Source organism: Pseudophryne corroboree, chromosome 8, assembly GCF_028390025.1.
Source record: "Pseudophryne corroboree isolate aPseCor3 chromosome 8, aPseCor3.hap2, whole genome shotgun sequence".
Classification (NCBI taxonomy): Eukaryota; Metazoa; Chordata; class Amphibia; order Anura; family Myobatrachidae; genus Pseudophryne; species Pseudophryne corroboree.
Window position 1 is genome coordinate 411229529 of NC_086451.1, and position 27195 is coordinate 411256723.

The 27195-nt window shown below is 45.0% G+C and overlaps 1 protein-coding gene and 1 long non-coding RNA gene across 2 annotated transcripts in view; one reads left to right on the top strand and one right to left on the bottom strand.

Moving 5' to 3' along the window:
* Positions 1-27195, top strand: part of LOC134949353 (uncharacterized) — a 93067-nt gene that overhangs the window by 14542 nt on the left and 51330 nt on the right. Inside the window, exon 2 of the long non-coding RNA XR_010183145.1 lies at positions 20572-20648. This is a non-coding gene — a long non-coding RNA (uncharacterized LOC134949353). The remainder of the gene's footprint in view (positions 1-20571; positions 20649-27195) is intronic.
* Positions 2589-27195, bottom strand: part of EHD2 (EH domain containing 2) — a 75183-nt gene continuing 50576 nt past the window's right edge. Inside the window, exons 4-5 of the mRNA XM_063937863.1 lie at positions 7957-8121; positions 2589-6846 (exon numbers count right to left, since the gene is read on the bottom strand). Of these exons, the coding sequence (XP_063793933.1) occupies positions 6310-6846; positions 7957-8121 (702 nt within the window). The 3' untranslated portion in view covers positions 2589-6309. The remainder of the gene's footprint in view (positions 6847-7956; positions 8122-27195) is intronic.

Genomic DNA, 27195 nt, shown 5'->3' on the forward strand with positions numbered 1-27195 from the left:
CCACCATACTATGCACAGCACTGTTTATGTGTTTATTTGTTTATTTTTATATTTACGTGTTTATATCACACTTGTGTTTATTCCCTCAGTGACCTCACAGGTCTCTGTTTATACCAGTATTTTGATATAATATTGTATGCTCTTTTACATGCATCCATATTAAACTAGCATATGCGGCTCTTTTTCCGGCATTTACCGGAAGCAATGCCCGCAACTCATGTATGTGCTCCACCACTACTGCAGCATTGCTACAAGCCAATAAGAGTAAACATAGAAGCACCCATTTTCTAACAGGTCTGTATGTCGCTAGACATCCAAGTCATGCGCATACACCATTAGCTCCATATGCAGGTGTATTATTTACATCGGGATACGGCTTACTTCCGGTTGTTACCGGAAGTGACGTCTGCGTCTCACGGCTGCGGTTCACGACCGAATTAGTGCTATTATGTACTGGTAGGACTACCTCTACATGAGCCCCATCCCTATACATCATGTCCAGCTAGTTATGTATGTAGCCATATGCGTAGGCTATGCGCACACACCGCTAACATCGAGACGCGGCGCACTTTCCGGTATTGACCGGAAGTGACGTCTGCTGCTCACCAATGCGTTCCACCTCGTCTCCGGCGTGGCTGTAGGTGGAACTTGCGCCTTTTTGTGGTATAAAACAGGGGCCTGTGAGACTGTGATCTTGTGCTCCAGTTTCCTACCTCCACTTTGACTTGTGCTGAAAAACTGAATATCTTGACTGTGCTGCCTGATACCTTGAGAAAGGTCCTGGTGTGGACCGAAACGTTGGGACACCTTCTGGAAACTGTGAGATTGACCTTGTCAATAAATGTGAACAATCTTTGATTTAAGTGATATCCAAGTCTGGAGAGTGCTATCATTTCCACATTGTGGAGATACAGTATGTTATATATATATATATATATATATATATATAAATGTGAAAGCCCTCGCTCACTGACTCTCTAATTCTCTCACTTCCCGATATGTTAGGAAGCTGAAATATAAAACAGGTATTCTTCAGGTGGGAAATAGGAAAACTACATAATTGGAATGTTAATAAAACGGGGTTGACATAATGACATCATTACCGATGCGTGGCTTGCCTTGCGTGAACGATAATGCCCAAACGGACAATCAGACCAAAATTTAGATTTCACCTTCAGTGTATAGAGTTTAATAAACTACAACAATGGTCCTGTCACTTTTTACCGTATCTGCTACGGGTGCTCCTCGGGTAACGCCAAGAACCATGGATTAATATTTACTGACATTAAGACATCTCTAATTAACATCTCTATAGATTTACCACATTTTTAACACTCATTTATATGTACAACCGTGAAAATCAGTACGGATGGTGTAATGGTTAGCATTACTGCCTCACAGCACTGAGGTCATGGGTTTGATTCCTACCATGGCCCTAACTGTGTGGAGTTTGTATATTCTCCCCGTACTTGCGTGGGTTTCCTCCCACAATCCAAAAATATACTGGTAGGTTAATTGTCTCCCAACAAAATTAACCCTAGCCAGTGTGTCTGTGTGTACATGTGATAGGGAATCTAGACTGTAAGCTCCACTGAGGCAGGGACTGACGTGAATGGGCAAATAATCTCTGTAAAGTGCTGCGGAATATGTGTGCGCGGTATCCGGACTCCAGGTCGACAACAAAAAGGTCGACACACCTTAGGTCGATGCCAATTGGTCGACACACCTTAGGTCGACAGGAACACGGTCGACATGGAAAAAGGTCGACCCTGTTGTCGACCCTGAGTCCCAGACCCGTGTGCGCTATATAAATACAAACAATTTTATATATATATATATATATATATATATAATTGAATGATTTCTAGTGCTTCAGATTTCGCTAACAATAATAAAAAGTAATTGAAAGCTAGTAGTGCTTACAAGCACAGAAAGGCTTGTGGTGCAGTGACCCTAAAAAGTGTCATTGTAATGAATATGCCACGGATATAAAATTAAGTGTTCATTCCCTTACTGTTTCCTGCGGTGTGTTATATTCCACAGCCTGGGACCAATAATGAACTGTTGCTACTCCAATGGATCAGAAGACTCAATTACCAAAGCATAATTGTCAGTTATTTGATTTGAGTCGCCAATCACGGTCAGCCATATATCATGAGTATTAAATTGATTTGGGCTTCTGTTCCGTATAAAATTATGCAAATGTTATACATTTACAAATTTAGGCATTGGGGCTGATAGTTTAGTCAAAATACACGCCCATATGGCACTGGCCACACCCACACAGCACTGACCACACCTCAAAATACACGCCCATATGGCACTGGCCACACCCACACAGCACTGACCACACCTCCTCTGCATCTCATAATAGGACCTTGGAATATTTTCAGTCTCAGGCCCATGTGGCCCTTAACCCAGCCTTGTACACATAATTCCTCATATCAGCTCCTTCAGGAATTTGTCAAATGTGTAAATACTGATTGCATTGTAAATCTCTTTGTAATGGCCAGAGGTTGCACAGCTACTAGTCAGCAATCTCTCTGCACTCCACAACCAGCCAAGAATGACAATGGAGCCCCAGCAGATATGTGGGAACACAATTCAGTTTATTGCAAGACAATGATGACAATACACAGTGCAGAAACAGATTTCCGGGCATTAGCTGCTCTGGAACGAGTCCAGCAGTATCAAATACATATATGATAGATATAGACGCCTTTGCCTGCGCAGTCCAGCAGTATCAAATACATATATAATAGATATAGAAAGCATTTGCCTGCGCAGTAACATATTTCTGGGGAACAAGAGGTTTTGGCATATACAGGAGAGTTTGGTACAGATGGTGTGCAATGTGATGTACAGTTGCTGCTCTGCTAGGTCAGCCACGCATATTTCACAGGCTGAGTCACCTTGGTGACAGGCCAGAACTCTTCTAAAGGAAGAGGATTACACATTGATCATTAAAAAATCGGTCAACTTTTTGTGTCCACTTTCAGTGCCCACAAATGATAGTTTAATAGTAAATACAGCAGGTACTGTATGGAAACTGCAGGCAATGAGCGGCTCTCAAGCTGCTGAACAACTGCATACATCCCAACTGTCCCGATTTTGTCGTGACAGTCACGTTTTTCAGGGACTGTCCCGCTGTCCCACCCGCAGCTCGCAGTGTCAGTTGGGAGACCCTCTCACCCGCTGCAGAGCGGCGGTGAATAGACACTAAGAAAGGTCTACAGTCAATAGCTCGACCACTAATGGTTGACATACATTAGGGTGACAGGGTCAAAAGGTAGACAGTAGAAAAGGTTGACAGGGAATGGAATTGCCATTAGTGGTCGACCTATTGACTGTAGGCCTTTTTAGTGTAGATCTATAGACTGGCTACCATCATGGAGCCCCAAGCACTTTGGGGTCTATTTATGAAGCAGTGAAAAGTGTGAAGAAGTGAGCCAGTGGAGAAGTTGCCCATGGCAACCAATCAGCATTGAAGTAACATTTACAATTTGCATACTCTACAATTGTACGGAGCATCTAATTGGGCAACTTCTCCACAGGCTCACTTCTCTGCTCTTTTCACTGCTTCATGAATAAACCCCTTACTAACATGACCAATGTTTTCTTGTTCCGTTGCTGTTATGTGTATAACCCTTTGTAGCATAACTTTCTATCTAGTGAGTAGTGACCCATTACGTTGTTTTAGTAATCAATAACAGACAGACTGACCGATCATCAAATCTGTGATTGATTGTTAGGCCTCAGGATTCAATGCCAATTCCATGTCCAGAATGATAAATCAGTCCTGGATTCATCTGCTGCATGCCACATCGGTAAAAGCACAGGCTACAGTATATTATTAAGAAGTGTCAGTCTGTAAATACTGCAGAATAACTAACTGTTACCATACTCACTCCTAATGTGACCATAACTGCAACCACTGGTCGCCGCTGCATTCACAGGCGCTATCACAGGTACTTGCCTTTTGCCATTAGGTAACCAGTGTACAAGTTTAAACAGCCATATAAATTTATGAGACCATTATCATTTTACTGTGTAAGACACCACTTTACTAGTAATCATGTACCCAACGCTATCCGGATGATAAGTCGACAGTAAAAAGGTTGACTCTCAATAGGTCGACTCCGAATGGTCGACATGCATTCAGTTGTCAGGTACAAAAGGTCGGCATGTAAAAGGTAAACAGTGCAACAGGTCCACAGGTTCAAAAGTTATGGTCGTCAAGTTTTTTTTACATTATTTTTATTCACTTTTTTCAACTTTTTCTTACTTTACCATCCACGTGGACTAAGATTGGGAATAGTAACCTTGCCCGAAGAAGTCGCGAGTGGCCATTATACAATAATGTATTTTCAGTAGGAAAAAAAAAAGAAAAAACTCCACCTTGTGCCGACCATTTGACCCCTATGACATTTTGAACCTGTTGACCTTTTCTACTGTCTACCTTTCACCTGTCAACCTTATGACCCTGACAACCTTTTCCATTTGGGGTCACCTATTGACTGTAGGCCTTTTTCCTGTAGATCTAAGGAACCAACCCCGTAGCCAACTGCAATTAACCATCATTGTGTCATAGAGTATGACTATGAAGTAGGGTATATATCTAAGATTGTCAGAATTTATTTGCTCATACATATCAGTGTGATTTTTTTATTCATCAGATATAACACAAAGCAAAAAAATGACTTTAATCTATATTGTGTCCTCTGTTACACATCTGGTCACTACCCTATTATGCGGAACAATACCTGCCTACATGTTATCCTTACACAAGAAATATACTTGTCAAACCGTGTAATCAAAGCTTATTGGGGGTACACCAGCCCATATGTGAAAGAAATGTATGGGGTAAAAGTATAGTTTATCTCAGGCTTTATTTTCGGTATACAAAGTTTTTATATATGTTTTAAAGAGCAACTTAACCAAAACACTACTCAGTCATACACTGCTGCAGATTTATATAAAAGTATAAGAATAAGGTATTTGCTAATACTCCAGGAGAAGCTTGAAAACACCCATACAACAGGGTTAAAGAACGTGTTAGAGCGACTGACAGAGGGTAAAACATCTTAAACAGCAAAGCACAATATGTCAGTTACTTCCCTTCATTCTGGCTATGACATCATTGCCCATGACGTCTGTGTAAAAAAACAGTGTTACCTAGGGTACTGCAAGCGTCAAATTCTGGCATCTGCACTCCTGTATACTATAGTAATGTCTGTTAAATAAATGGACACGTTGTATTCTGGACAGGCTTAATTAAGTATATACACTTCATTTATTTAAGATATGTTGTTTAGCTCAGTAATACATAGCATTTATATACTGCATATTAAGATCAAATAGTTGGTTTATTTGCTTCCTATGCACCAGTATTACATAGTAGTCAAGGGTGCATTTTAGATTCTGATTTAAAGACAAGGTTTGAAAGTCATTAGAAGAGACCTGGGAGCACTTTCAAAGTTTACAACTTCACAGCAATGCTTTAGGAAATATGATTCAAAGGTTCTAAAGTCCATAATCCTGGTATACATCAGTACAAGGTAGGGACTAGTATATATGGTGAGGACTGCATGGATTCATCTCCCAGATCTGCTCACTCTTAACCGTTGTATTACACAAGCATACGTTAACTACTTATATTCTTTCCATGGTCACAGATTCTCTGTGACATTATTTAATGATGTATACAAAATTAAACACATATCTATATATTAAAGCTTTAATGCAAAAAAGTGGCCTGATGCTCAACTTTCATTCAGTGAGAAAAGCAGAATATATAAACATAACTTTCTAGCGTGGATTATGGAACAATTTGGATATCACAGCTCAGAACCAGAATATGGGTAGTGTACTGTAAGAACAGTTACATTGTACAGTCCAGGATTTCAACGCCAGTCACTGGATGGCTAGTGGTGGAGAAGGCTTTGTATGATCCTGGGTTCTTCGTAGATTCTTCATGTATCTTGTAGATATGTGGTGATTAGTAGGACTTTGGTGGGAGGGTTTTTCGTTGACATGACCTTTCTTCAACCATTTTCAGTTCTTGACACCCATTTGTAGTGCTCAGTACTGGTGAAATTGAACAGAGAAAAGATCCTTTGAGTATTCAAGAAGACACGTGCGTTTGAAACTATTTGGTTATCTTAGTAACATCTGAAGAACAATGTTCCTGTCAACATGTCTTGTTGGAGGACATTCTGTTTGTTAATGTACAAGTGGTTGGGGTTAACACTGTCAACAAAGGAAAGGTTGATGGGCAAATAATGAGCATGAGAGTGTGAATTGGTGGATTTATTCGGCAGATCCTTTTTGTCGCCTCTTGGATGGTGGAACGAGTTGTCTAGGCAACTCAGGAGGCAGCCCATGCCCTTCCAGTTTGACCTCAATCAAATGACTTGCCAAGGCAAACTCTTCATCATCCAGCATACCATCACGATCAACATCAGAAAGCTTCCATATCTTGCCCAATACAGAGTTTGGCAACTTAGTAGTTATCATCCAGTTCTTTGCCTTAGTGCCAGTTAGTTTGCCATCAGTGGGGGCTAAGTTGAAGAAGATCTCATCATATTTAGGTTTGTCTTTTGTGACCACCCAGTCGTCTTCATCAACACCATCATACATTCCATCAATGGATCCTTCAACAAAGGGCCCATTGTGAGTCCCGTTAAAAGCTCCTCCTTGTACCACATTGTCGGTGGTCTCCTGGTCTTCCTGCTTTAGCAGAGGCATCAGTTTAGCAATGTCAACTGTCAGCATCTCATCTAAAACATCTATCATATTTAGCTTGAAGGAATGGAACTTGGTGAAGTCATGAATCATCAGCTGTTCCTGTTGGATGTTAAGAAGAAGTGTGAATCAAGGAGCATTGACAAAGGTGATTAGCAACAGCAACAAAGATCAGTGTTCACACAAAATGACACTACATTTACTTGCACCCCATTTCCTGTGGCTGTTTTGCCACCTTGACCAGCACAATTAAATTCTTTTAAGAACTGGTCTGCAAAAAAAAATTCTATCCATCAAGGAGACTGTTAGGACACGTAGCCATTGGTGTTAAAAACAACAACAACAACAACATGCTTTTACTAGTCTTTTTTAACACCAGTAAAATAATTTAAATAATATGAGGATGGAACATTGGTTCGGTTCTATTGGCCCCCTAGCCACTCATACCCACAGTCTGGAGCTGCAGTGGCATGGCAATGACTTTTGCATAAAGTCTGTTCCTTGCAAACAAAGGCAAGGGGGTCAATGGAGTGTCCTTCATGGAACCCCCTGCCCTAGATCTACGTAATGGTTACCCAGGAAACCTGACCTTGTTGGTGTTTTATTAATGGCTGAGAATAACTGGTCTCAGTCAGGTGCTGGCTTCTGTATTCTTTCATAGTTTTGTAAGATGGAGAAGCTTGTCTATGTAGATACAGCCAAGGTCGCACACAGAATATTGGCATGCCGCATATCATTTTAATCAGCAAAATCTGTTTGTATGTCCTATTCACATTATTTTGTGAATAAGACGCATTTTAATGGACAAAGTCGCATGATAAGATGCTCGGTGCTACCAAGTCGCGGCATGGCGTGACTAGAAGAGCTGGTTAATGTGCAGGGAGGCTAGATATATGTGGACCCATCTGTAGTCCTAAATCTGCGCACGCACATTGCAGTCCACTAATTTGCCCCAGTTGTACAGATCCTGTATTTTCAGCGTTTGCTCAGTGACGGAACGCTTTGTAGACTTGCCCCCTACCTTCTCCTGAATGACCATTGAGGTCACACCTATTTTCAATCCAATATGATTTGGATTGTTGAGCATGACTGATTGCAAAGGCCATACATGGTGCAAGCATCAGCAAATTTAAATGGAACATACGATATTGACCAACCAGATCTGCAGGTGTGTGGTCAGCAGGATATTAGAGCCATCTGAGCAGCAGTTACCTGCATTTTGGCGCAGTCAGGGAAGTCTCCGGGCGAGATGTGATGTTCTAGCTGTATCTTGGCATAAATAACAGGTAACTCATTAATCAGCTGCTTCTTCTTGTTTCCTTTGCGGAAGACGGCCGGCATCTCCTTCTTCAAGTAGCTTATGATGTGAGCATGGACCTGCCGTAGACACAAGTACCAGAAGCATTAATGATTAATAAGATGAGAGATGTGTAAGAAAATATCCCGTGTAAATTTATACACCACATAGAACTTAACATTTACATAGCAGGACACTTTGGGGTCTATTCATGAAGCAGTGAAAAGTGTGGAGAAGTGAACCAGCGGAGAAGTTGCCCATGGCAACCAATCAGCATTGAAGTAACATTTATAATTTGCATACTATACAATTGTACGGAGCAGCTGATTGGTTGCCATGGGCAACTTCTCCACAGGCTCACTTCTCCACTCTTTTCACTGCTTCATGAATAGAATCCTTTATTGTTTATTTTAAAATGCCACGTTAGATACAACTATTGCTGCATGTGAATTATTACCTGACATATGACTGATGGAGAGACACCATAATAAGCTGTCTCATGCGTGGCAGCACTGGTTTGTGTATACTGAGAGCAAAGATTGTAATGAGGTCTGATTATTGTAAATGTATACAGAGATACAGTATACACAGGTACAGAGCTAAAACTATAGCTAGCAATTCAGTGACTTGAAATGTGGGTTTGATATTCTCAGAAATATGGCAGTATGCAATGAGTTCTTCCACTGCAGGAAAAAAACATTGTCCTTCACTACAGTATATCACAATGTTATTTAAGTTTAGATCCTCTGTAATCAAAGAAGGTTTCTTTAGGTTGGGTACACACCTGACAGATATGTCAGTGAACCTGCCCGCATGCCGACTGAGCAGCCGATCAAGGTAAGTGTACAACTCAATATGTTGGTCCCTGTCATGCAGCTGGGCAGGCATTTGAATTTGCCTGCCCAGCTGTGACGTCGGCCCCCGCAGGAAGTGTATGACCACCCGTACAGACAGCCTGATGCGCCCATATATCTGCATATATATCTGCCATCGCTTGTGCTGTGTGACGTCGTTCACAGACATATCGCTGGTACATACCCGCCAACGAGCCCACGATATATCGGCCAGTGTGTACCCAGCATAAGTCTGAGAGTATATCTACATGTTAGAACTCTCTCTTCCCATGTCAACCCACAGACCCTACACCCTCTCTCTCAAAGTCTTCCCACTCACTTTGCGCTATGGGGTATATTTCATAAAATTGTGATATATCCCCTAAAACCAACAAACCTTATCACCACATATTGTGGTAATAAGGAATATTGTTTCAGGGGTATGAATTAAGCTTCAGTCACTGGGATCTAGGCTCTGATGCTGCATTTACAAGTGAATATGCAGTATCTAACATCGCAGAAACTACATCAAGAAGTGAGGCACCCACTAACACTGACCATACACTGAATGATAGTCATTCACAGCCGCAAAAGGGCTACTTTGAAAATGGATTGCTTGGTTATCAAACCTGTCCAATCCTCCAGATCATCATTCAGCCGACTACTGGCAGTGAATGGAAAGCCGACTCCTGGCAGTGAATGGGAAATACCTCCATATGGGATCCGGTCTGAAGATCGACACTGTCTAGGTCGACAATGTTTAGGTCGACTACTATTGGTCGACAGTCACTAGGTTGACAGGGTTGGAAGGTCGACAGGGTTTCTAGGTCAACATGTGCTAGGTCGACAGGTCAAAAGGTCGACATGAGTTTTTCACTTTTTTTCTTTTTTGGAACTTTTTCATACTTAACGATCCACATGGACTACGATTGGAACAGTAAATCTGTGCAGAGCGAAGCGAGGCACCTTGCCCGAAGAATGGCGAGCGAAGCGAGCCATGCGAGGGGACACGGTGCACTAATTCGGCTTCCCGGTCACTGTACGCAGAAAACGACACCCAAAAAACACAAAAACCTAATTTCGACCTTTTGACCTGTCGACCTAGCACAGGTCGACCTAGAAACCCAGTCGACCTTCCAACCCTGTCGACCTGGTGACTGTCGACCTATAGTGGTCGACCTAAACATTGTTGACCTAGACACTGTCGATTTGATGATACACACCCCCTCCATATATGGAGACACTCCGATTATTGGCCTGGTGCTCCTCCCCTCATCCGTATCAGCTATAGTGGGCAGATTTACTCCTGAAACACTCCCTCATCCAGTGAAACACTCTCAATCTTTATGTTAACCCACTAATGCCCATATTTATCAAGCCTTGGAGATGTGGTGATAAAGTACCAGCCAATCAGTTCCTAACTGCCACGTTACAGGCTGTGTTTGAAAAATGAAAGGAGCTGATTGGTTGGTACTTTATCACTGTGCAATTTATCACTCTCCAAGACTTGATAAATCTGGGCCTAAGTTCTCAGGTACTATATAATTACCATGGTAGCACCCACTCTCTTATATTCTACCTACTAACCTTTCAACTAGCAGGTACTATAGCAAGTATGTCCATATCTATTTTATTGCTTGTAGATGTTAATTATAATAAGGTATTAATGTACAGTGGCAGCTAGCCAGAAGAGCTTACAATCTAATTTGATTCAAGTAAGACTCCCTATACACTGTAGTTTGAGTTGCAGGCCTGCATCATCCCACCTACCCCCAAACGTATGTCCCCTGTTTATTGTCTGCACTATTTTCCATGGTGAGGCGTACTGTTGGCACAGAAAGTAAAGGAATAAATGGTGTGGCTAACACTTGTAGTGTCTCTGCTTTCTCCACGTCATTGTCTGTCTGTCAGCATCCTGCTCTCTTCCTGCTAAGGAAGCCAGGAGAATTCTCCAGAGCTGACAGTGAATAGCGACCACAACCACAACATCAATACAGAGAATGGTAGGAAAGCCAAGCGGGCGGGAGCTAGAGGCATCTAACACTTCAAGGGGAACAGGATGACTGAAAAGCTCCCGGCTTCCTCTGGGACTGACACCATTAATGACACCGACTCACTTATCTTTTTCAGATGTGTCAGGAACCATTGGATGTGAGATAAGATACCACACACTCCAGTCACTGCCAGGCTTCTCTCTGCTCATATTCAGCTTCATATGGCCTAGAAAATACTAGTCTACTCTGTTATACTTTTATATTGTCTCTAGCAATATATGCCATTTTGTCTCAGTGTGCATTCCATGTAGCCCTTATGTTTTTTTTTTGTTTTTTTTTTACATTTACACCATACTTGCCTACCCTCCCTCATTCTGCAGGAGACTCCCTGAAATAGCAGCAATCTCCCTGACTCCCTGAATAGTCCAGCAATCTCCCTGATTGCACCTGACCCCCATTATGTAGCTATTACATTCTTGGGGGGAAAAAGAAATCAGAGATACATATATTCAAATGGGCTCATCAGTGCCATTTCCCTGCATTGGTAATTAGGAACAATGATCCCTATAGCTACATGCATTTTAAATAAGGTTTCTCGTGGCAACTTTCAGTATATGGAACCTCTTGTAGAATACAATACACGAACAAATCCTGCAAAATATCAGTGTCTTTTCTTCAACAAATAGATCTTATTAATCTTTGGGTCTCATTTACATTTGGATGTAAGTCATTTTCATTACACGCCTCTCCGACGTAGCAGTACGCGCCCGCACTTATAGGTGTTATTTTCACAATCTCCCTGAAATGCTTTTTCAAAAGTAGGCAAATATGTTTTACATTGATTGCTGTTAAGTAATTTTGCACAAGTCCTAATAGCCGAAAGGGTTAACTCCTAAAACAGCACTCCGTCACCTACCTACTGTAATGTAGAAGACTGGGGTGGGGTAGAGTTTGTTGTAGTTTAATTAAGAACTTATGCGCTTTTAAGCTTGCGTCTGATTGTCTTTTTTCTAGTGATGAGCGGGTTCGGTTCCTCGGAATCCGAACCCCTCCGAACTTCAGCCTTTTTACACGGGTCCGAGGCAGACTCGGATCTTCCCGCCTTGCTCGGTTAACCCGAGCGCGCCCGAACGTCATCATCCCGCTGTCGGATTCTCGCGAGGCTCGGATTCTATCGCGAGACTCGGATTCTATATAAGGAGCCGCGCGTCGCCGCCATTTTCACACGTGCATTGAGATTGATTGGGAGAGGACGTGGCTGGCGTCCTCTCCGTTTAGAATAGAAATAGATAGAGAGTGAGAGTGAGACACTTGATTTACTGGAGCTTAGGAGTACTCAGAGAGTGCAGAGTTTACTAGTGACTGACCAGTGACCACCAGTGCAGTTTTATTATTATTTAATATAATCCGTTCTCTGCCTGAAAAAAAACGATACACAGTGACACAGTATACCATATCTGTGCTCAGCCTCAGTGTGCTGCATCATCTATGTATATCTGACTGTGCTGAGTGCTCACTGCTCACACAGCTTAATTGTGGGGGAGACTGGGGAGCAGTTATAGCAGGAGTACATTAACAGTGCACACTTTTGCTGCCAGAGTGCCACTGCCAGTGTGACTGACCAGTGACCACTGACCACCAGTATATTGTGATTGTCTGCCTGAAAAAGTTAAACACTCGTCGTGTGGTGTTTTTATTCTATAAACGCATTCTGCTGACAGTGTCCAGCAGGTCCGTCATTATATAATATATACCTGTCCTGCAGTAGTGATATATATATATTTTTTATATCATTATCATCCAGTCTATATTAGCAGCAGACGCAGTACGGTAGTCCACGGCTGTAGCTACCTCTGTGTCGGCAGTCGCTCGTCCATCCATAATTGTATACCACCTACCTGTGGTGTTTTTTTTTCTTCTATCTTCTTGATACTAGTAGCTTACTTTAGGAGTCTGCAGTGCTGACAGTGTCCAGCAGGTCCGTCATTATATAATATATACCTGTCCGGCTGCAGTAGTGACATATATATATTTTTTATATCATTATCATCCAGTCAATATTAGCAGCAGACGCAGTACGGTAGTCCACGGCTGTAGCTACCTCTGTGTCGGCAGTCGCTCGTCCATCCATAATTGTATACCACCTACCTGTTGTGTTTTTTTTTTCTATCTTCTTGATACTAGTAGCTTACTTTAGGAGTCTGCAGTGCTGACAGTGTCCAGCAGGTCCGTCATTATATAATATATACCTGTCCGGCTGCAGTAGTGATATATATATATTTTTTATATCATTATCATCCAGTCAATATTAGCAGCAGACGCAGTACGGTAGTCCACGGCTGTAGCTACCTCTGTGTCGGCAGTCGCTCGTCCATCCATAATTGTATACCACCTACCTGTTGTGTTTTTTTTTCTATTTTCTTGATACTAGTAGCTTACTTTAGGAGTCTGCAGTGCTGACAGTGTCCAGCAGGTCCGTCATTATATAATATATACCTGTCCGGCTGCAGTAGTGATATATATATATATTTTTTATATCATTATCATCCAGTCTATATTAGCAGCAGACGCAGTATGGTAGTCCACGGCTGTAGCTACCTCTGTGTCGGCAGTCGCTCGTCCATCCATAATTGTATACCACCTACCTGTGGTGTTTTTTTTTTTTCTATCTTCTTGATACTAGTAGCTTACTTTAGGAGTCTGCAGTGCTGACAGTGTCCAGCAGGTCCGTCATTATATAATATATACCTGTCTGGCTGCAGTAGTGATATATATATATTTTTTATATCATTATCATCCAGTCTATATTAGCAGCAGACGCAGTACGGTAGTCCACGGCTGTAGCTACCTCTGTGTCGGCAGTCGCTCGTCCATCCATAATTGTATACCACCTGCCTGTGGTGTTTTTTTTTTTCTATCTTCTTGATACTAGTAGCTTACTTTAGGAGTCTGCAGTGCTGACAGTGTCCAGCAGGTCCGTCATTATATAATATATACCTGTCCGGCTGCAGTAGTGATAGATATATATTTTTTATATCATTATCATCCAGTCTATATTAGCAGCAGACGCAGTACGGTAGTCCACGGCTGTAGCTACCTCTGTGTCGGCAGTCGCTCGTCCATCCATAATTGTATACCACCTACCTGTTGTGTTTTTTTTTTCTATCTTCTTGATACTAGTAGCTTACTTTAGGAGTCTGCAGTGCTGACAGTGTCCAGCAGGTCCGTCATTATATAATATATACCTGTCCGGCTGCAGTAGTGATATATATATATTTTTTATATCATTATCATCCAGTCTATATTAGCAGCAGACGCAGTACGGTAGTCCACGGCTGTAGCTATCTCTGTGTCGGCAGTCGCTCGTCCATCCATAAGTATACTAGTATCCATCCATCTCCATTGTTTACCTGAGGTGCCTTTTAGTTGTGCCTATTAAAATATGGAGAACAAAAATGTTGAGGTTCCAAAAATAGGGAAAGATCAAGATCGACTTCCACCTCGTGCTGAAGCTGCTGCCACTAGTCATGGCCGAGACGATGAAATGCCATCAACGTCGTCTGCCAAGGCCGATGCCCAATGTCATAGTACAGAGCATGTAAAATCCAAAACACCAAATATCAGTAAAAAAAGGACTAAAAAATCTAAAATAAAATTGTCGTCGGAGAAGCGTAAACTTGCCAGTATGCCATTTACCACACGGAGTGGCAAGGAACGGCTGAGGCCCTGGCCTATGTTCATGGCTAGTGGTTCAGCTTCACATGAGGATGGAAGCACTCAGCCTCTCGCTAGAAAAATGAAAAGACTCAAGCTGGCAAAAGCACAGCAAAGAACTGTGCGTTCTTCGAAATCACAAATCCACAAGGAGAGTCCAATTGTGTCGTTTGCGATGCCTGACCTTCCCAACACTGGACGTGAAGAGCATGCACCTTCCACCATTTGCACGCCCCCTGCAAGTGCTGGAAGGAGCACCCGCAGTCCAGTTCCTGATAGTCAGATTGAAGATGTCAGTGTTGAAGTACACCAGGATGAGGAGGATATGGGTGTTGCTGGCGCTGGGGAGGAAATTGACCAGGAGGATTCTGATGGTGAGGTGGTTTGTTTAAGTCAGGCACCCGGGGAGACACCTGTTGTCCGTGGGAGGAATAGGGCCATTGACATGCCTGGTGAAAATACCAAAAAAATCAGCTCTTCGGTGTGGAAGTATTTCAACAGAAATGCGGACAACATTTGTCAAGCCATGTGTTGCCTTTGTCAAGCTGTAATAAGTAGGGGTAAGGACGTTAACCACCTCGGAACATCCTCCCTTATACGTCACCTGCAGCGCATTCATCATAAGTCAGTGACAAGTTCAAAAACTTTGGGCGACAGCGGAAGCAGTCCACTGACCAGTAAATCCCTTCCTCTTGTAACCAAGCTCACGCAAACCACCCCACCAACTCCCTCAGTGTCAATTTCCTCCTTCCCCAGGAATGCCAATAGTCCTGCAGGCCATGTCACTGGCAATTCTGACGAGTCCTCTCCTGCCTGGGATTCCTCCGATGCATCCTTGCGTGTAACGCCTACTGCTGCTGGCGCTGCTGTTGTTGCTGCTGGGAGTCGATGGTCATCCCAGAGGGGAAGTCGTAAGACCACTTTTACTACTTCCACCAAGCAATTGACTGTCCAACAGTCCTTTGCGAGGAAGATGAAATATCACAGCAGTCATCCTGCTGCAAAGCGGATAACTGAGGCCTTGGCATCCTGGGCGGTGAGAAACGTGGTTCCGGTATCCATCATTACTGCAGAGCCAACTAGAGACTTGTTGGAGGTACTGTGTCCCCGGTACCAAATACCATCTAGGTTCCATTTCTCTAGGCAGGCGATACCGAAAATGTACACAGACCTCAGAAAAAGACTCACCAGTGTCCTAAAAAATGCAGTTGTACCCAATGTCCACTTAACCACGGACATGTGGACAAGTGGAGCAGGGCAGGCTCAGGACTATATGACTGTGACAGCCCACTGGGTAGATGTATGGACTCCCGCCGCAAGAACAGCAGCGGCGGCACCAGTAGCAGCATCTCGCAAACGCCAACTCTTTCCTAGGCAGGCTACGCTTTGTATCACCGCTTTCCAGAATACGCACACAGCTGAAAACCTCTTACGGCAACTGAGGAAGATCATCGCGGAATGGCTTACCCAAATTGGACTCTCCTGTGGATTTGTGGCATCGGACAACGCCAGAAATATTGTGTGTGCATTAAATCTGGGCAAATTCCAGCACGTCCCATGTTTTGCACATACCTTGAATTTGGTGGTGCAGAATTATTTAAAAAACGAGAGGGGCGTGCAAGAGATGCTGTCGGTGGCCAGAAGAATTGCGGGACAGTTTCGGCGTACAGGCACCACGTACAGAAGACTGGAGCACCACCAAAAACACCTGAACCTGCCCTGCCATCATCTGAAGCAAGAAGTGGTAACGAGGTGGAATTCAACCCTCTATATGCTTCAGAGGTTGGAGGAGCAGCAAAAGGCCATTCAAGCCTATACAACTGAGCACGATATAGGAGGTGGAATGCACCTGTCTCAAGCGCAGTGGAGAATGATTTCAACGTTGTGCAAGGTTCTGCAACCTTTTGAACTTGCCACACGTGAAGTCAGTTCAGACACTGCCAGCATGAGTCAGGTCATTCCCCTCATCAGGCTTTTGCAGAAGAAGCTGGAGACATTGAAGGAGGAGCTAACACAGAGCGATTCCGCTAGGCATGTGGGACTTGTGGATGGAGCCCTTAATTCGCTTAACAAGGATTCACGGGTGGTCAATCTGTTGAAATCAGAGCACTACATTTTGGCCACCGTGCTCGATCCTAGATTTAAAACCTACCTTGGATCTCTCTTTCCGGCAGACACAAGTCTGCTGGGGTTCAAAGAACTGCTGGTGACAAAATTGTCAAGTCAAGCGGAACGCGACCTGTCAACATCTCCTCCTTCACATTCTCCCGCAACTGGGGGTGCGAGGAAAAGGCTCAGAATTCCGAGCCCACCCGCTGGCGGTGATGCAGGGCAGTCTGGAGCGACTGCTGATGCTGACATCTGGTCCGGACTGAAGGACCTGACAACGATTACGGACATGTCGTCTACTGTCACTGCATATGATTCTCTCCCCATTGAAAGAATGGTGGAGGATTATATGAGTGACCGCATCCAAGTAGGCACGTCAGACAGTCCGTACTTATACTGGCAGGAAAAAGAGGCAATTTGGAGGCCCTTGCACAAACTGGCTTTATTCTACCTAAGTTGCCCTCCCACAAGTGTGTACTCCGAAAGAGTGTTTAGTGCCGCCGCTCACCTTGTCAGCAATCGGCGTACGAGGTTACATCCAGAAAATGTGGAGAAGATGATGTTCATTAAAATGAATTATAATCAATTCCTCCGTGGAGACATTCACCAGCAGCAATTGCCTCCACAAAGTACACAGGGAGCTGAGATGGTGGATTCCAGTGGGGACGAATTGATAATCTGTGAGGAGGGGGATGTACACGGTGATATATCGGAGGATGATGATGAGGTGGACATCTTGCCTCTGTAGAGCCAGTTTGTGCAAGGAGAGATTAATTGCTTCTTTTTTGGTGGGGGTCCAAACCAACCCGTCATTTCAGTCACAGTCGTGTGGCAGACCCTGTCACTGAAATGATGGGTTGGTTAAAGTGTGCATGTCCTGTTTATACAACATAAGGGTGGGTGGGAGGGCCCAAGGACAATTCCATCTTGCACCTCTTTTTTCTTTCATTTTTCTTTGCGTCATGTGCTGTCTGGGGAGTAGTTTTTGGAAGGGCCATCCTGCGTGACACTGCAGTGCCACTCCTAGATGGGCCAGGTGTTTGTGTCGGCCACTTGGGTCGCTTATCTTAGTCACACAGCTACCTCATTGCGCATCTTTTTTTTCTTCTTTGCGTCATGTGCTGTTTGGGGAGTAGTTTTTTGAAGGGCCATCCTGCGTGACACTGCCGTGCCACTCCTAGATGGGCCAGGTGTTTGTGTCGGCCACTAGGGTCGCTTAGCTTAGTCACACAGCTACCTCATTGCGCCTCTTTTTTTCTTTGCGTCATGAGCTGTTTGGGGGGTGTTTTTTGGAAGGGCCATCCTGCGTGACACTGCAGTTCCACTCCTAGATGGGCCAGGTGTTTGTGTCGGCCACTAGGGTCGCTTAGCTTACTCACACAGCTACCTCATTGCTCCTCTTTTTTTTCTTCTTTGAGTCATGTGCTGTTTGGGGAGTAGTTTTTGGAAGGGCCATCCTGCGTGACACTGCAGTGCCACTCCTAGATGGGCCAGGTGTTTGTGTCGGCCACTAGGGTCGCTTATCTTAGTCACACAGCTACCTCATTGCGCCTCTTTTTTTCTTTGCGTCATGTGCTGTTTGGGGGGTGTTTTTTGGAAGGGCCATCCTGCGTGACACTGCAGTGCCACTCCTAGATGGGCCAGGTGTTTGTGTCGGCCACTAGGGTCGCTTATCTTAGTCACACAGCTACCTCATTGCGCATCTTTTTTTTCTTCTTTGCGTCATGTGCTGTTTGGGGAGTAGTTTTTTGAAGGGCCATCCTGCGTGACACTGCAGTGCCACTCCTAGATGGGCCAGGTGTTTGTGTCGGCCACTAGGGTCGCTTAGCTTAGTCACACAGCTACCTCATTGCGCCTCTTTTTTTCTTTGCGTCATGTGCTGTTTGGGGGGTGTTTTTTGGAAGGGCCATCCTGCGTGACACTGCAGTGCCACTCCTAGATGGGCCAGGTGTTTGTGTCGGCCACTAGGGTCGCTTAGCTTACTCACACAGCTACCTCATTGCGCCTCTTTTTTTTCTTCTTTGCGTCATGTGCTGTTTGGGGAGTAGTTTTTTGAAGGGCCATCCTGCGTGACACTGCAGTGCCACTCCTAGATGGGCCAGGTGTTTGTGTCGGCCACTTGGGTCGCTGAGCTTAGTCATCCAGCGACCTTGGTGCAAATTTTAGGACTAAAAATAATATTGTGAGGTGTGAGGTGTTCAGAATAGACTGAAAATGAGTGGAAATTATGGTTATTGAGGTTAATAATACTTTGGGATCAAAATGACCCCCAAATTCTATGATTTAAGCTGTTTTTTAGGGTTTTTTGAAAAAAACACCCGAATCCAAAACACACCCGAATCCGACAAAAAAAATTCGGTGAGGTTTTGCCAAAACGCGTTCGAACCCAAAACACGGCCGCGGAACCGAACCCAAAACCAAAACACAAAACCCGAAAAATTTCCGGTGCTCGTCACTACTTTTTTCTTAACTGTCCCTCTACATGACCTCCTTTACAAAATCTTTCTGCATGAGGCAAAGCATGGCTGCCAGTCACCCACACAAAGGCTCACAGCATGTCATGTAAATGCAGCAGGGGGAGGAGGGGAAGGATTTTACAGTACACAGAGCAGACAGGGCTCAGATGGGCATTCCAAAGCCTCTCTGCACACCACATCATTTGCTTATGACTGTATTTGACATCATAGTTCATCACACTGTTTATAAATATAAATAATTAATAGCAGCATGAAGAAACAACAGGGATGGCTAGGCTGTAGTGGTGCATGTGCCCACCAGGTAGAGGCGGAACTACCGCCAGTGCAACCAGTGCGTTGCACTGGGGCCCGCCACTGTCCAGGGGCCCAAAGCATGTAATGAGTCAAACTGACTCATTACATGCCGCTGTGTGCTGCAGGCAACCGCTTCCCGCAGCACACAGCCACCCGGAGAGGAGAGGAGCGCAGCGTACACGGGGGGAAGGAGGAGGAGGGAGCCGCAGCAGCGCTTTGCTACTGGTGGAGGTGTTACTTTCCCCAAGGTATTATTAATAAAAGACCCCTTTTACAGTATAATAACAGGTTTCCTGTATAGCTCGATAGTCGTATCTTTTACTCGCAGCTGTCCAGTCTTCGCAAAGAGGGGAGTAATCTTAAAATACCCCAAACAAGAGTAAGGTTGCTGTTTTAAATGAACACTTCATTTTTATTCCCTATCATCACTGGAATTATAAGAAGTATTTAGGAATATTGCATATCACTAATACAACATAACTCTAAAATACTGCAATATAGTTTAACAGGCAACTATGTGACAAAGAGATGAATTAATTTTATTTTTCTGCGACCGAGGTTCTCCGTGGTCTTCCAGCCTAAAGGAGTAAAGCGTTTTTTTTTTATATAATATGCAACAAAATTACTATTACAATCAAACTCAATTAAATATAATTACTTATAGCAGCTGAACAGAAGTAATTACAATAACACAGGCTTCGAAATGAAATATACTTATTTCTATAGAAGTCCCTATACTAAATAAAAGTACCTTTTCCCCAAAGTCAACGCTGCGCAACTTTAAATGGCCATGTCGTTGGTGCACATAAAGACCCTGTGGAGTGATAGCCTCACAATCTATTTATCTCAGATGCAGTAAATTCTGGGTCAGCATACTTCCTTCATGAAAGGCCTTATAACTAAATTCGGTAATTTCCAATGCTGAATTAGGCTGCCAGACTACCAAGTTATTGTAACGTCTGTAAGCTGAAGTATATTCTGCCTTGTTCTATGTGTATCTGACTTTTGTATCCTGTAATAATGATGCTATGAAGTGCTGCACTCAGTGTTCTTTAGAGAGGTTGAGGAAACTGATGACAATGATCCCTATATGCTCTAATTTGTTGCAGATGAGATTTTCTATGTGGAGCTCTAAAGAATAGAATGACGTTGCATTATCACTCACTATGCTGCCACGATGCCGGAGGTAAGTCGAGTTGTGACTGAAAATCAAAACGCAGTCTTTCGCTGACTAACTTTCAATTATACTGTATACATATATACATTTTGTAACAGTGTCTCCTGAACTGCTGTCTGCTGATTTGATTAAGCAAATTCCTCACATACCATTGGGTTATAAAATGGATGTAGGATGGAGAGGCTGCGATGGGGAGTCTGTGATATATCCCCTTCAGGGAGAGGACACGTCTATCACTGTCTATGCGGGTCCACCCCGACCTTATATGGGGTGACTGGTGCCGTGCCTCCTACTACTCTCCCCTTTTTGTGTCACTCACGGCTGTCTCGTTTACCCTGCTCTATACGGGTTGGCTTACGCTGATCTCCGCCACCTCCCAGGGGTGTTTCCAGGACGGCTTTCCTCTGCTCGGCTGCTACCTCCTCCCGCCCTCGGCTCCACAGACTGCCTCCTTCCACAGCGTCGCGGCAGCCGGACTCGTAGCTGAAGAATACTGGAGACGGAGGCAGGTAACTGATCCGCTCTCTCTCTCACTACTGTCGCCGGCAGCGGCTCTCCCTGTCACGGCAAGTCCCGCTGCTTCAGCGCCACAGCACCGCCGTCTTCCTCTGTCTCCTCAGGCCGTTCTCCCCAACCGTCCTTTTTCTGGCCCCTTTTATAAGTCCCGTTCAGGTGCCCGGATCAGTCCCGCCGTTGACTACCTGCACGCGCTGGCCTCTTCTATGTTCATAGGAGCCCAGAGCTCCCCTATATTATGGTTAATGAACAGGTCTGGAAGCCACGAGCCCATCTATCTTCTGGGCTATTAGCTGTTCTGCCTGTCCCATTTTCCCTCCATGAGGGTGATGTAAATACTCCACCAGTCTTTTGCCCTCTGTGAGGGTAACCCAACCTCAAATTATTCAACCTACAAAATCGGCACAACAAATATAGAAATTTATACATTTCCCAAGTTAGTTTCACTATAACAACAGGGTATTACAGAGGCGCTGCTGCTGCTGTCCCTCTGCTTCATTATAGGCTGTCTTCCACCGCTGTGAAGCGCATCCCAGCATTCACAGCGGCAGGGAACAGCCTATGGTGAAGGACTGGGACAGCAGCAGCAGCGCCTCCACCAATAACACTGCGCTGCTGCGGCTCCCTCCTCCACCTCTCTCCTCCTCCTTCTCTCCTGCCCGGGGTCTCTGGAGAAGCTGCACCAAGGAGCCTGAGCCAGCGGAGAGAGTAAGTATAATTCTTTCTTTCTTTCTTTCTTTCCTTTCTTTCTTTCTTTCTTTCTCTCTTCCTTAATGTGCAAAAATGGGGACTGTCTGCCGTAATGTGTAAAAAGGGGGAATCTGCCTGCCGTAATGTGTAAAAAGGGGACGCTGTCTGCCATAATGTGTAACGAGGGCACGCTGTCTGACGTAATGTGTAAAAAGGGCACGCTGTCTGCCGTTATGTGTAAAAAGTGCACGCTGTCTGCCGCTATGTGTAACAAGGGCACGCTGTCTGCCGTTATGTGTAAAAAGGGGACGCTGTCTGCAGTTATGTGTAAAAAGTGCACGCTGTCTGCCGCTATGTGTAAAAAGAGCATGCTGTCTGCCGTTATGTGTAAAAAGGGGACGCTGTCTGCCGTTATGTGTAAAAAGTGCACGCTGTCTGCCGCTATGTGTAACAAGGGCACGCTGTCTGCCGTTATGTGTAAAAAGGGGGACGCTGTCTGCCTTAATGTGTAAAAAGGGGACGCTGTCTGCCGTAATGTGTAAAAAGGGGAATCTGTCCGCCGTAAGGTGTAAAAGGGTCTCTACCTGGTGTAGTGGTGCTACTGTGCGGCGTAATTTGAATAATGGAGACTACTGTGCACCGTTTTATGAATTGGTATTATTTTGTGGCCACACCCCTTCCCCACGAAGCCACACCCCTACATATTTTTGCGTGCGCCTAGGGCGCGCACTGCCCCTGTTTTACATGCAGGGGTGGGGCTCCGATGCCGTTTCTTGCACGCAGTGCTAAAATGTCTAGTTACGGCACTGTTGCTAGGTATCCATTTCTCTGGCCCTGAGGAGGTCCTTCTTACCAGATCCTCTCCAGAGGTGAGGGGGTGGACTTGGATGGGATGAAGGGGGGCAAAGCATTTTGTCGCGCCTGGGCCCACCGCTCGCTAGTTCCGCCACTGCCACCAGGTAACACTGCCAGCAGGTGTTTTGGCCACCTCCTGTCTCTCTAGTGTTCTAGCGGTATAGCGTCATGTGGTCATGGGTGGCCTATGTATGGAGCTCTCCTGGCTATGTGATGATGATGATGATGATGATGATGATGATGATGATGATAATCTGCATTGGGTAGTGACTGGTGAGATACCTATGCCAAAGTTTCCCAAACTTTGCCTTTACAGTCCAGGTTTTAAGAATAGCCATGTTTGAGTCCCGATGGTTAAATCACATTGACTGAGGTACTGATTAAGTCACCTGTGCTCAAGCAAGGATATCCTTAAAACCTGGACTGTAATGGTGCAATTTGTAAAACTCTGACCTATGCAAACCGGTATCACAATCCGTGAAAAAGTCCTATGGGAATTCCGTGGCTACGGGAGCCCTATAGGCCAAAAGTGTGAATGTTATGGACAAGGCCGTATTGTAGCTAGTGGCTGTATCACTGTCAATGCCAAATAGTACCACCCTCAGATAAAATAATTATATGGGTGCCTCATTCATAACAGGAAGCTCCCATATTAGTTCAGGGCTGGGTTAATAATGGGGCTGGTGCGACTGCGCATGTACAAACGCCTCAGCTTCTATGGACTGTATCGACTGCAGCCCATGGAAGCCGGATTGGGCTGCAATCCCACAGGAAGTCAGCTCCCTGCTAATCGCAGCCCGGTCTGGCAGTCCTGGATTGAGGAATAACCTCCTAATGGGACTGCCTTGTGTGTCTGTGACTGACAGGTAGGACTTCCAATAGTCCTTCAGCCCATAGGTTAAATCCGCCACTGTTCCATACTGATTTATGCTTGTTTTATACTGATTACGGCGTTCCTAGCTATTATTTACCCAGAACACAGCATCATACAGATACAGTATGTGTTATACAGTAAGATCATAGACCCTTGCTCTCCTGATTTATTGTTTGTGTAGGCCTGTCACACTAGTTCCTGGACAACAGCCTCGGTGTCCATAAATTCTACATCTCTTTCCTGCAATTTTCGGTCCCACCTTTTAACCGTCACAAACTCCTGACCTGTATAAAACCCTGGCCTAAGCACAAACTTGAGAGAACTTTGCAAACCGTAAACAATTAGCTAAGTGTGTGATACCATAAATAGTATCAATATCCTAAACATGCCCAATGCATCCGAACACTGTATGCACGCACACAGAGGAGCCAAGGTCCGGAGGCTTTCTAGAGCCTCACAGGGTTGTAAGTTCATACTAGATTTGTGTCACCCCTGTATTCACTTCCATTACCCCAACAGCACCCAGTTCTGGTAACAGTCACGCTATCTGATTCACGCTCAGGAGCCTGAGAAGAGGGAGACTAATAAGGGCTCTATTGATAAAGCGTAAGGAGACATTTTCCTGGCATAAACGATTGCAAAAGGCTCTACCTCCACTTGTCCTTATTTAGCAAAGAGTTAACACTCTGGCTTTACCCTGCTTTTCACACTTCACAGCTGATTAACCCAGGTTTAGGGGGGAGATGTACTAAGCAGTGAAAAGAGTGGATAAATAAGCCAGTGGACATGTTGCCCATGGCAACCAATCAGCTTTGAAGTAACATTTTTAATTTGCATACTATCAAATTATACAGAGCAGCTGATTGGTTGCCATGGGCAACTTCTACACTGGCTCACTTCTTTAGACGGGATGTGGTCAATATACTGCCTGTCGGGATCCCGGCGTTCACTATCCTAACTCCAGAATCCCGACAGGCATGTAAATGCCGGCACCCAGAATCCCGACAGAAGCCTGGTATTCCCCCTTGGGTGGTGGTCCACGCAACCCAAGGGGGGAATAGAATAGTGTGGCGAACAAAGCTCGCCACCGGGCCCCGAAGCACTTCCGGGATTCTGGCATCGGTCTCCTGACCGCTGTGATCCCAATAATTCATACTGAATCCCTTTAGACTTTTCACTGCTTAGTAGATCTCCCCCTAGGTAATTAGTACGTATTGCCTATACCTATACCCGACACTGGGGAACCAGCAAAGCCAGTGAGGTTTTCCCGGATTACTCAGGGTCAAAACTCAGTACTCAGGCAGGGCTGCAGGCCAGGCATGCGTATGTCACTGAAACCCTTTATTGGCAGGTCCGGTGTGAGGCGATAGGAGCAGGGTAATCGCCAGGGCGCCAAGAGAGACTGATAAATAGGAGAGAAACTGCATTCTGTATCTGTGGACTAAAACGACTGCAAATACAGTACATGGAAGTTGGTATCTGTGTTTCCAAATATAAGCTGGTCTACGATACATTGAGAAATAAATAGTTCAAAGGGTTTTGATGAATAAAGGGCTGAGGCTTTCTGTGGCAGACGGCAAGACTAGATTCATTATACAGTACACACCATCAGGACTAGAACTAAGGGTGTCCATTGCACAATGGAAGTGGGTGGCACCATTTCTGCCCCGGTTCCGACGCCTCTCATTGTAAAGTCCTATGTGCAGGGGATGTGGCCGCCAAGGGCACAGTATTGCCCTGCTAGGGTGTTGCACACCATGTGCCAGATAGCAAAGTTGCCAAGCGGCCATCACATAATATCTCTGGTGTAATACAAATGTACCAGGCTGTTTGTTCTGACAGTCAGAAATTAGACAGAGAATGGAAACTTAGACTGTACGCCCTGCTCCAAATTATGGTCAGGTCTGGGTCTACAGCCACAGTCATCTTTGCAGCTGCCCCATCTGCTCTGCACTTGTCCCAGTCTTCACCATGCTTTGTTTCATTTGCAGGTTTCTGTAGCGTGCAGTGATTGATTAGTAATGGCTGATGCAGGGAGGATTTATTCTCAAAGTGATTGACAGGTAGTAACTGTTTGGGGGAGGTAACAGGGGATGGCTATAAAAATGCAGGTGTGCTCCCCCCCCTCCCTGCTGGGGGGGTATGCACTTCTGAATCAGGCCCGTCTTCCATTGCAGAACATGCTGTGTACTGTGGGATAGCATCCAGTCCATTCTCAGAGTTCAGCGTCTGTCTCTAAGAATAACACTTGAGTTCTAGATTGCTTCTTACTGAAATTGAAGGCACTGGCTTGCTCCTTCCAGGCCGGCACTATCCCTGTGAAGTGCTTTCACAGATGTCCATTCACCAGCATTATAATCACCCTTGGTAAGGAAATCCCATGCTCGGCTCTCATTAACAGGACAAAGACGGGGACACGGTGAGAAGGTGACAGGAAGAGATAAGGAGGTTTTAATGATTCCAGGCTCTATCTGGAGCCATAGCTAGTTTCCCAATGTAATCACACAGACACGAACCTAATACACCACCAGCAATCTAATACCCAAATGATTTTTCTCTTTTGTTATATATATTTAAGTGATCCAACACTCCTGGAGCTGATGCAACAGTGTGCTTACAATATTCCAAATAAATCATACAGGATGCAAACAGCAAGTCCAGAAGGAGATAGGCTTGCTGGTTTTAAGACTAGCGTGTGATCAGCAGAAGGGAGACTAGTGGATAAGAGAACAGGAGAGGGAGACTTGAGCGAGAGCAGTTGGTAGATACTGGAGGGGAGAGAACAGCAGGAGATGGAGACTGGTGGATAAGAGAACAGGAGAGGGAGACTGAGGAAGAGAGCAGCAGATGAAGGATGCAGGGAAGAAGCAGTAGAGAGAAACAGCTGGATGGAAGAGAACAGCAGAAGTAGAGTGGAGAGGAGAGAACAGGAGAGGGAGAAAGTAGGGGAGAGACGAGTAAGAGGAGAGGAAGAATGGAGGGGAAAGAACAGGAAAGGGAGAATGGAGGGGAGAGAAAAGGACAATGAAGGGTATACAACAGGAGAGGGAGAATGGAGGGAGGAAACAGGAGAGGGAGAATAGAGGGGAGGGAACAAGAGTGGGAGAACGGAGGAGAGGAAACAGAAGAGGGCGAATGGAGGGGAGAGAACAGGAGAGGGAGAACGAAAAAAGGAGAGATCAGGAGAGGGAAAATGGGGGGGGGGGGAACAGGAGAGAGAAGTAGAGGGGAGAAAACAGGAGATGGAGAATGGAGGGAAGGGAACAGGAGAGGGAGAACGGAGAGGAGAGAATGGAGAGAGGGAGAAGAGCACAGAGGGAACAGGAGAGGGAGAATGGAGAGGAGAGAATGAGAGAGGGAGAAGAGCACAGAGGGAACAGGAGAGGGAGAATGGAAAGGAGAGAATGAGAGAGGGAGAAGAGCACGGAGGGAACAGGAGAGGGAGAATGGAGAGGAGAGGAGAGAGGGAGAAGAGCACGGAGGGAACAGGAGAGGGAGAATGGAGAGGAGAGAATGAGAGAGGGAGAAGAGCACAGAGGGAACAGGAGAGGGAGAATGGAGAGGAGAGAATGAGAGAGGGAGAAGAGCACGGAGGGAACAGGAGAGGGAGAATGGAGAGGA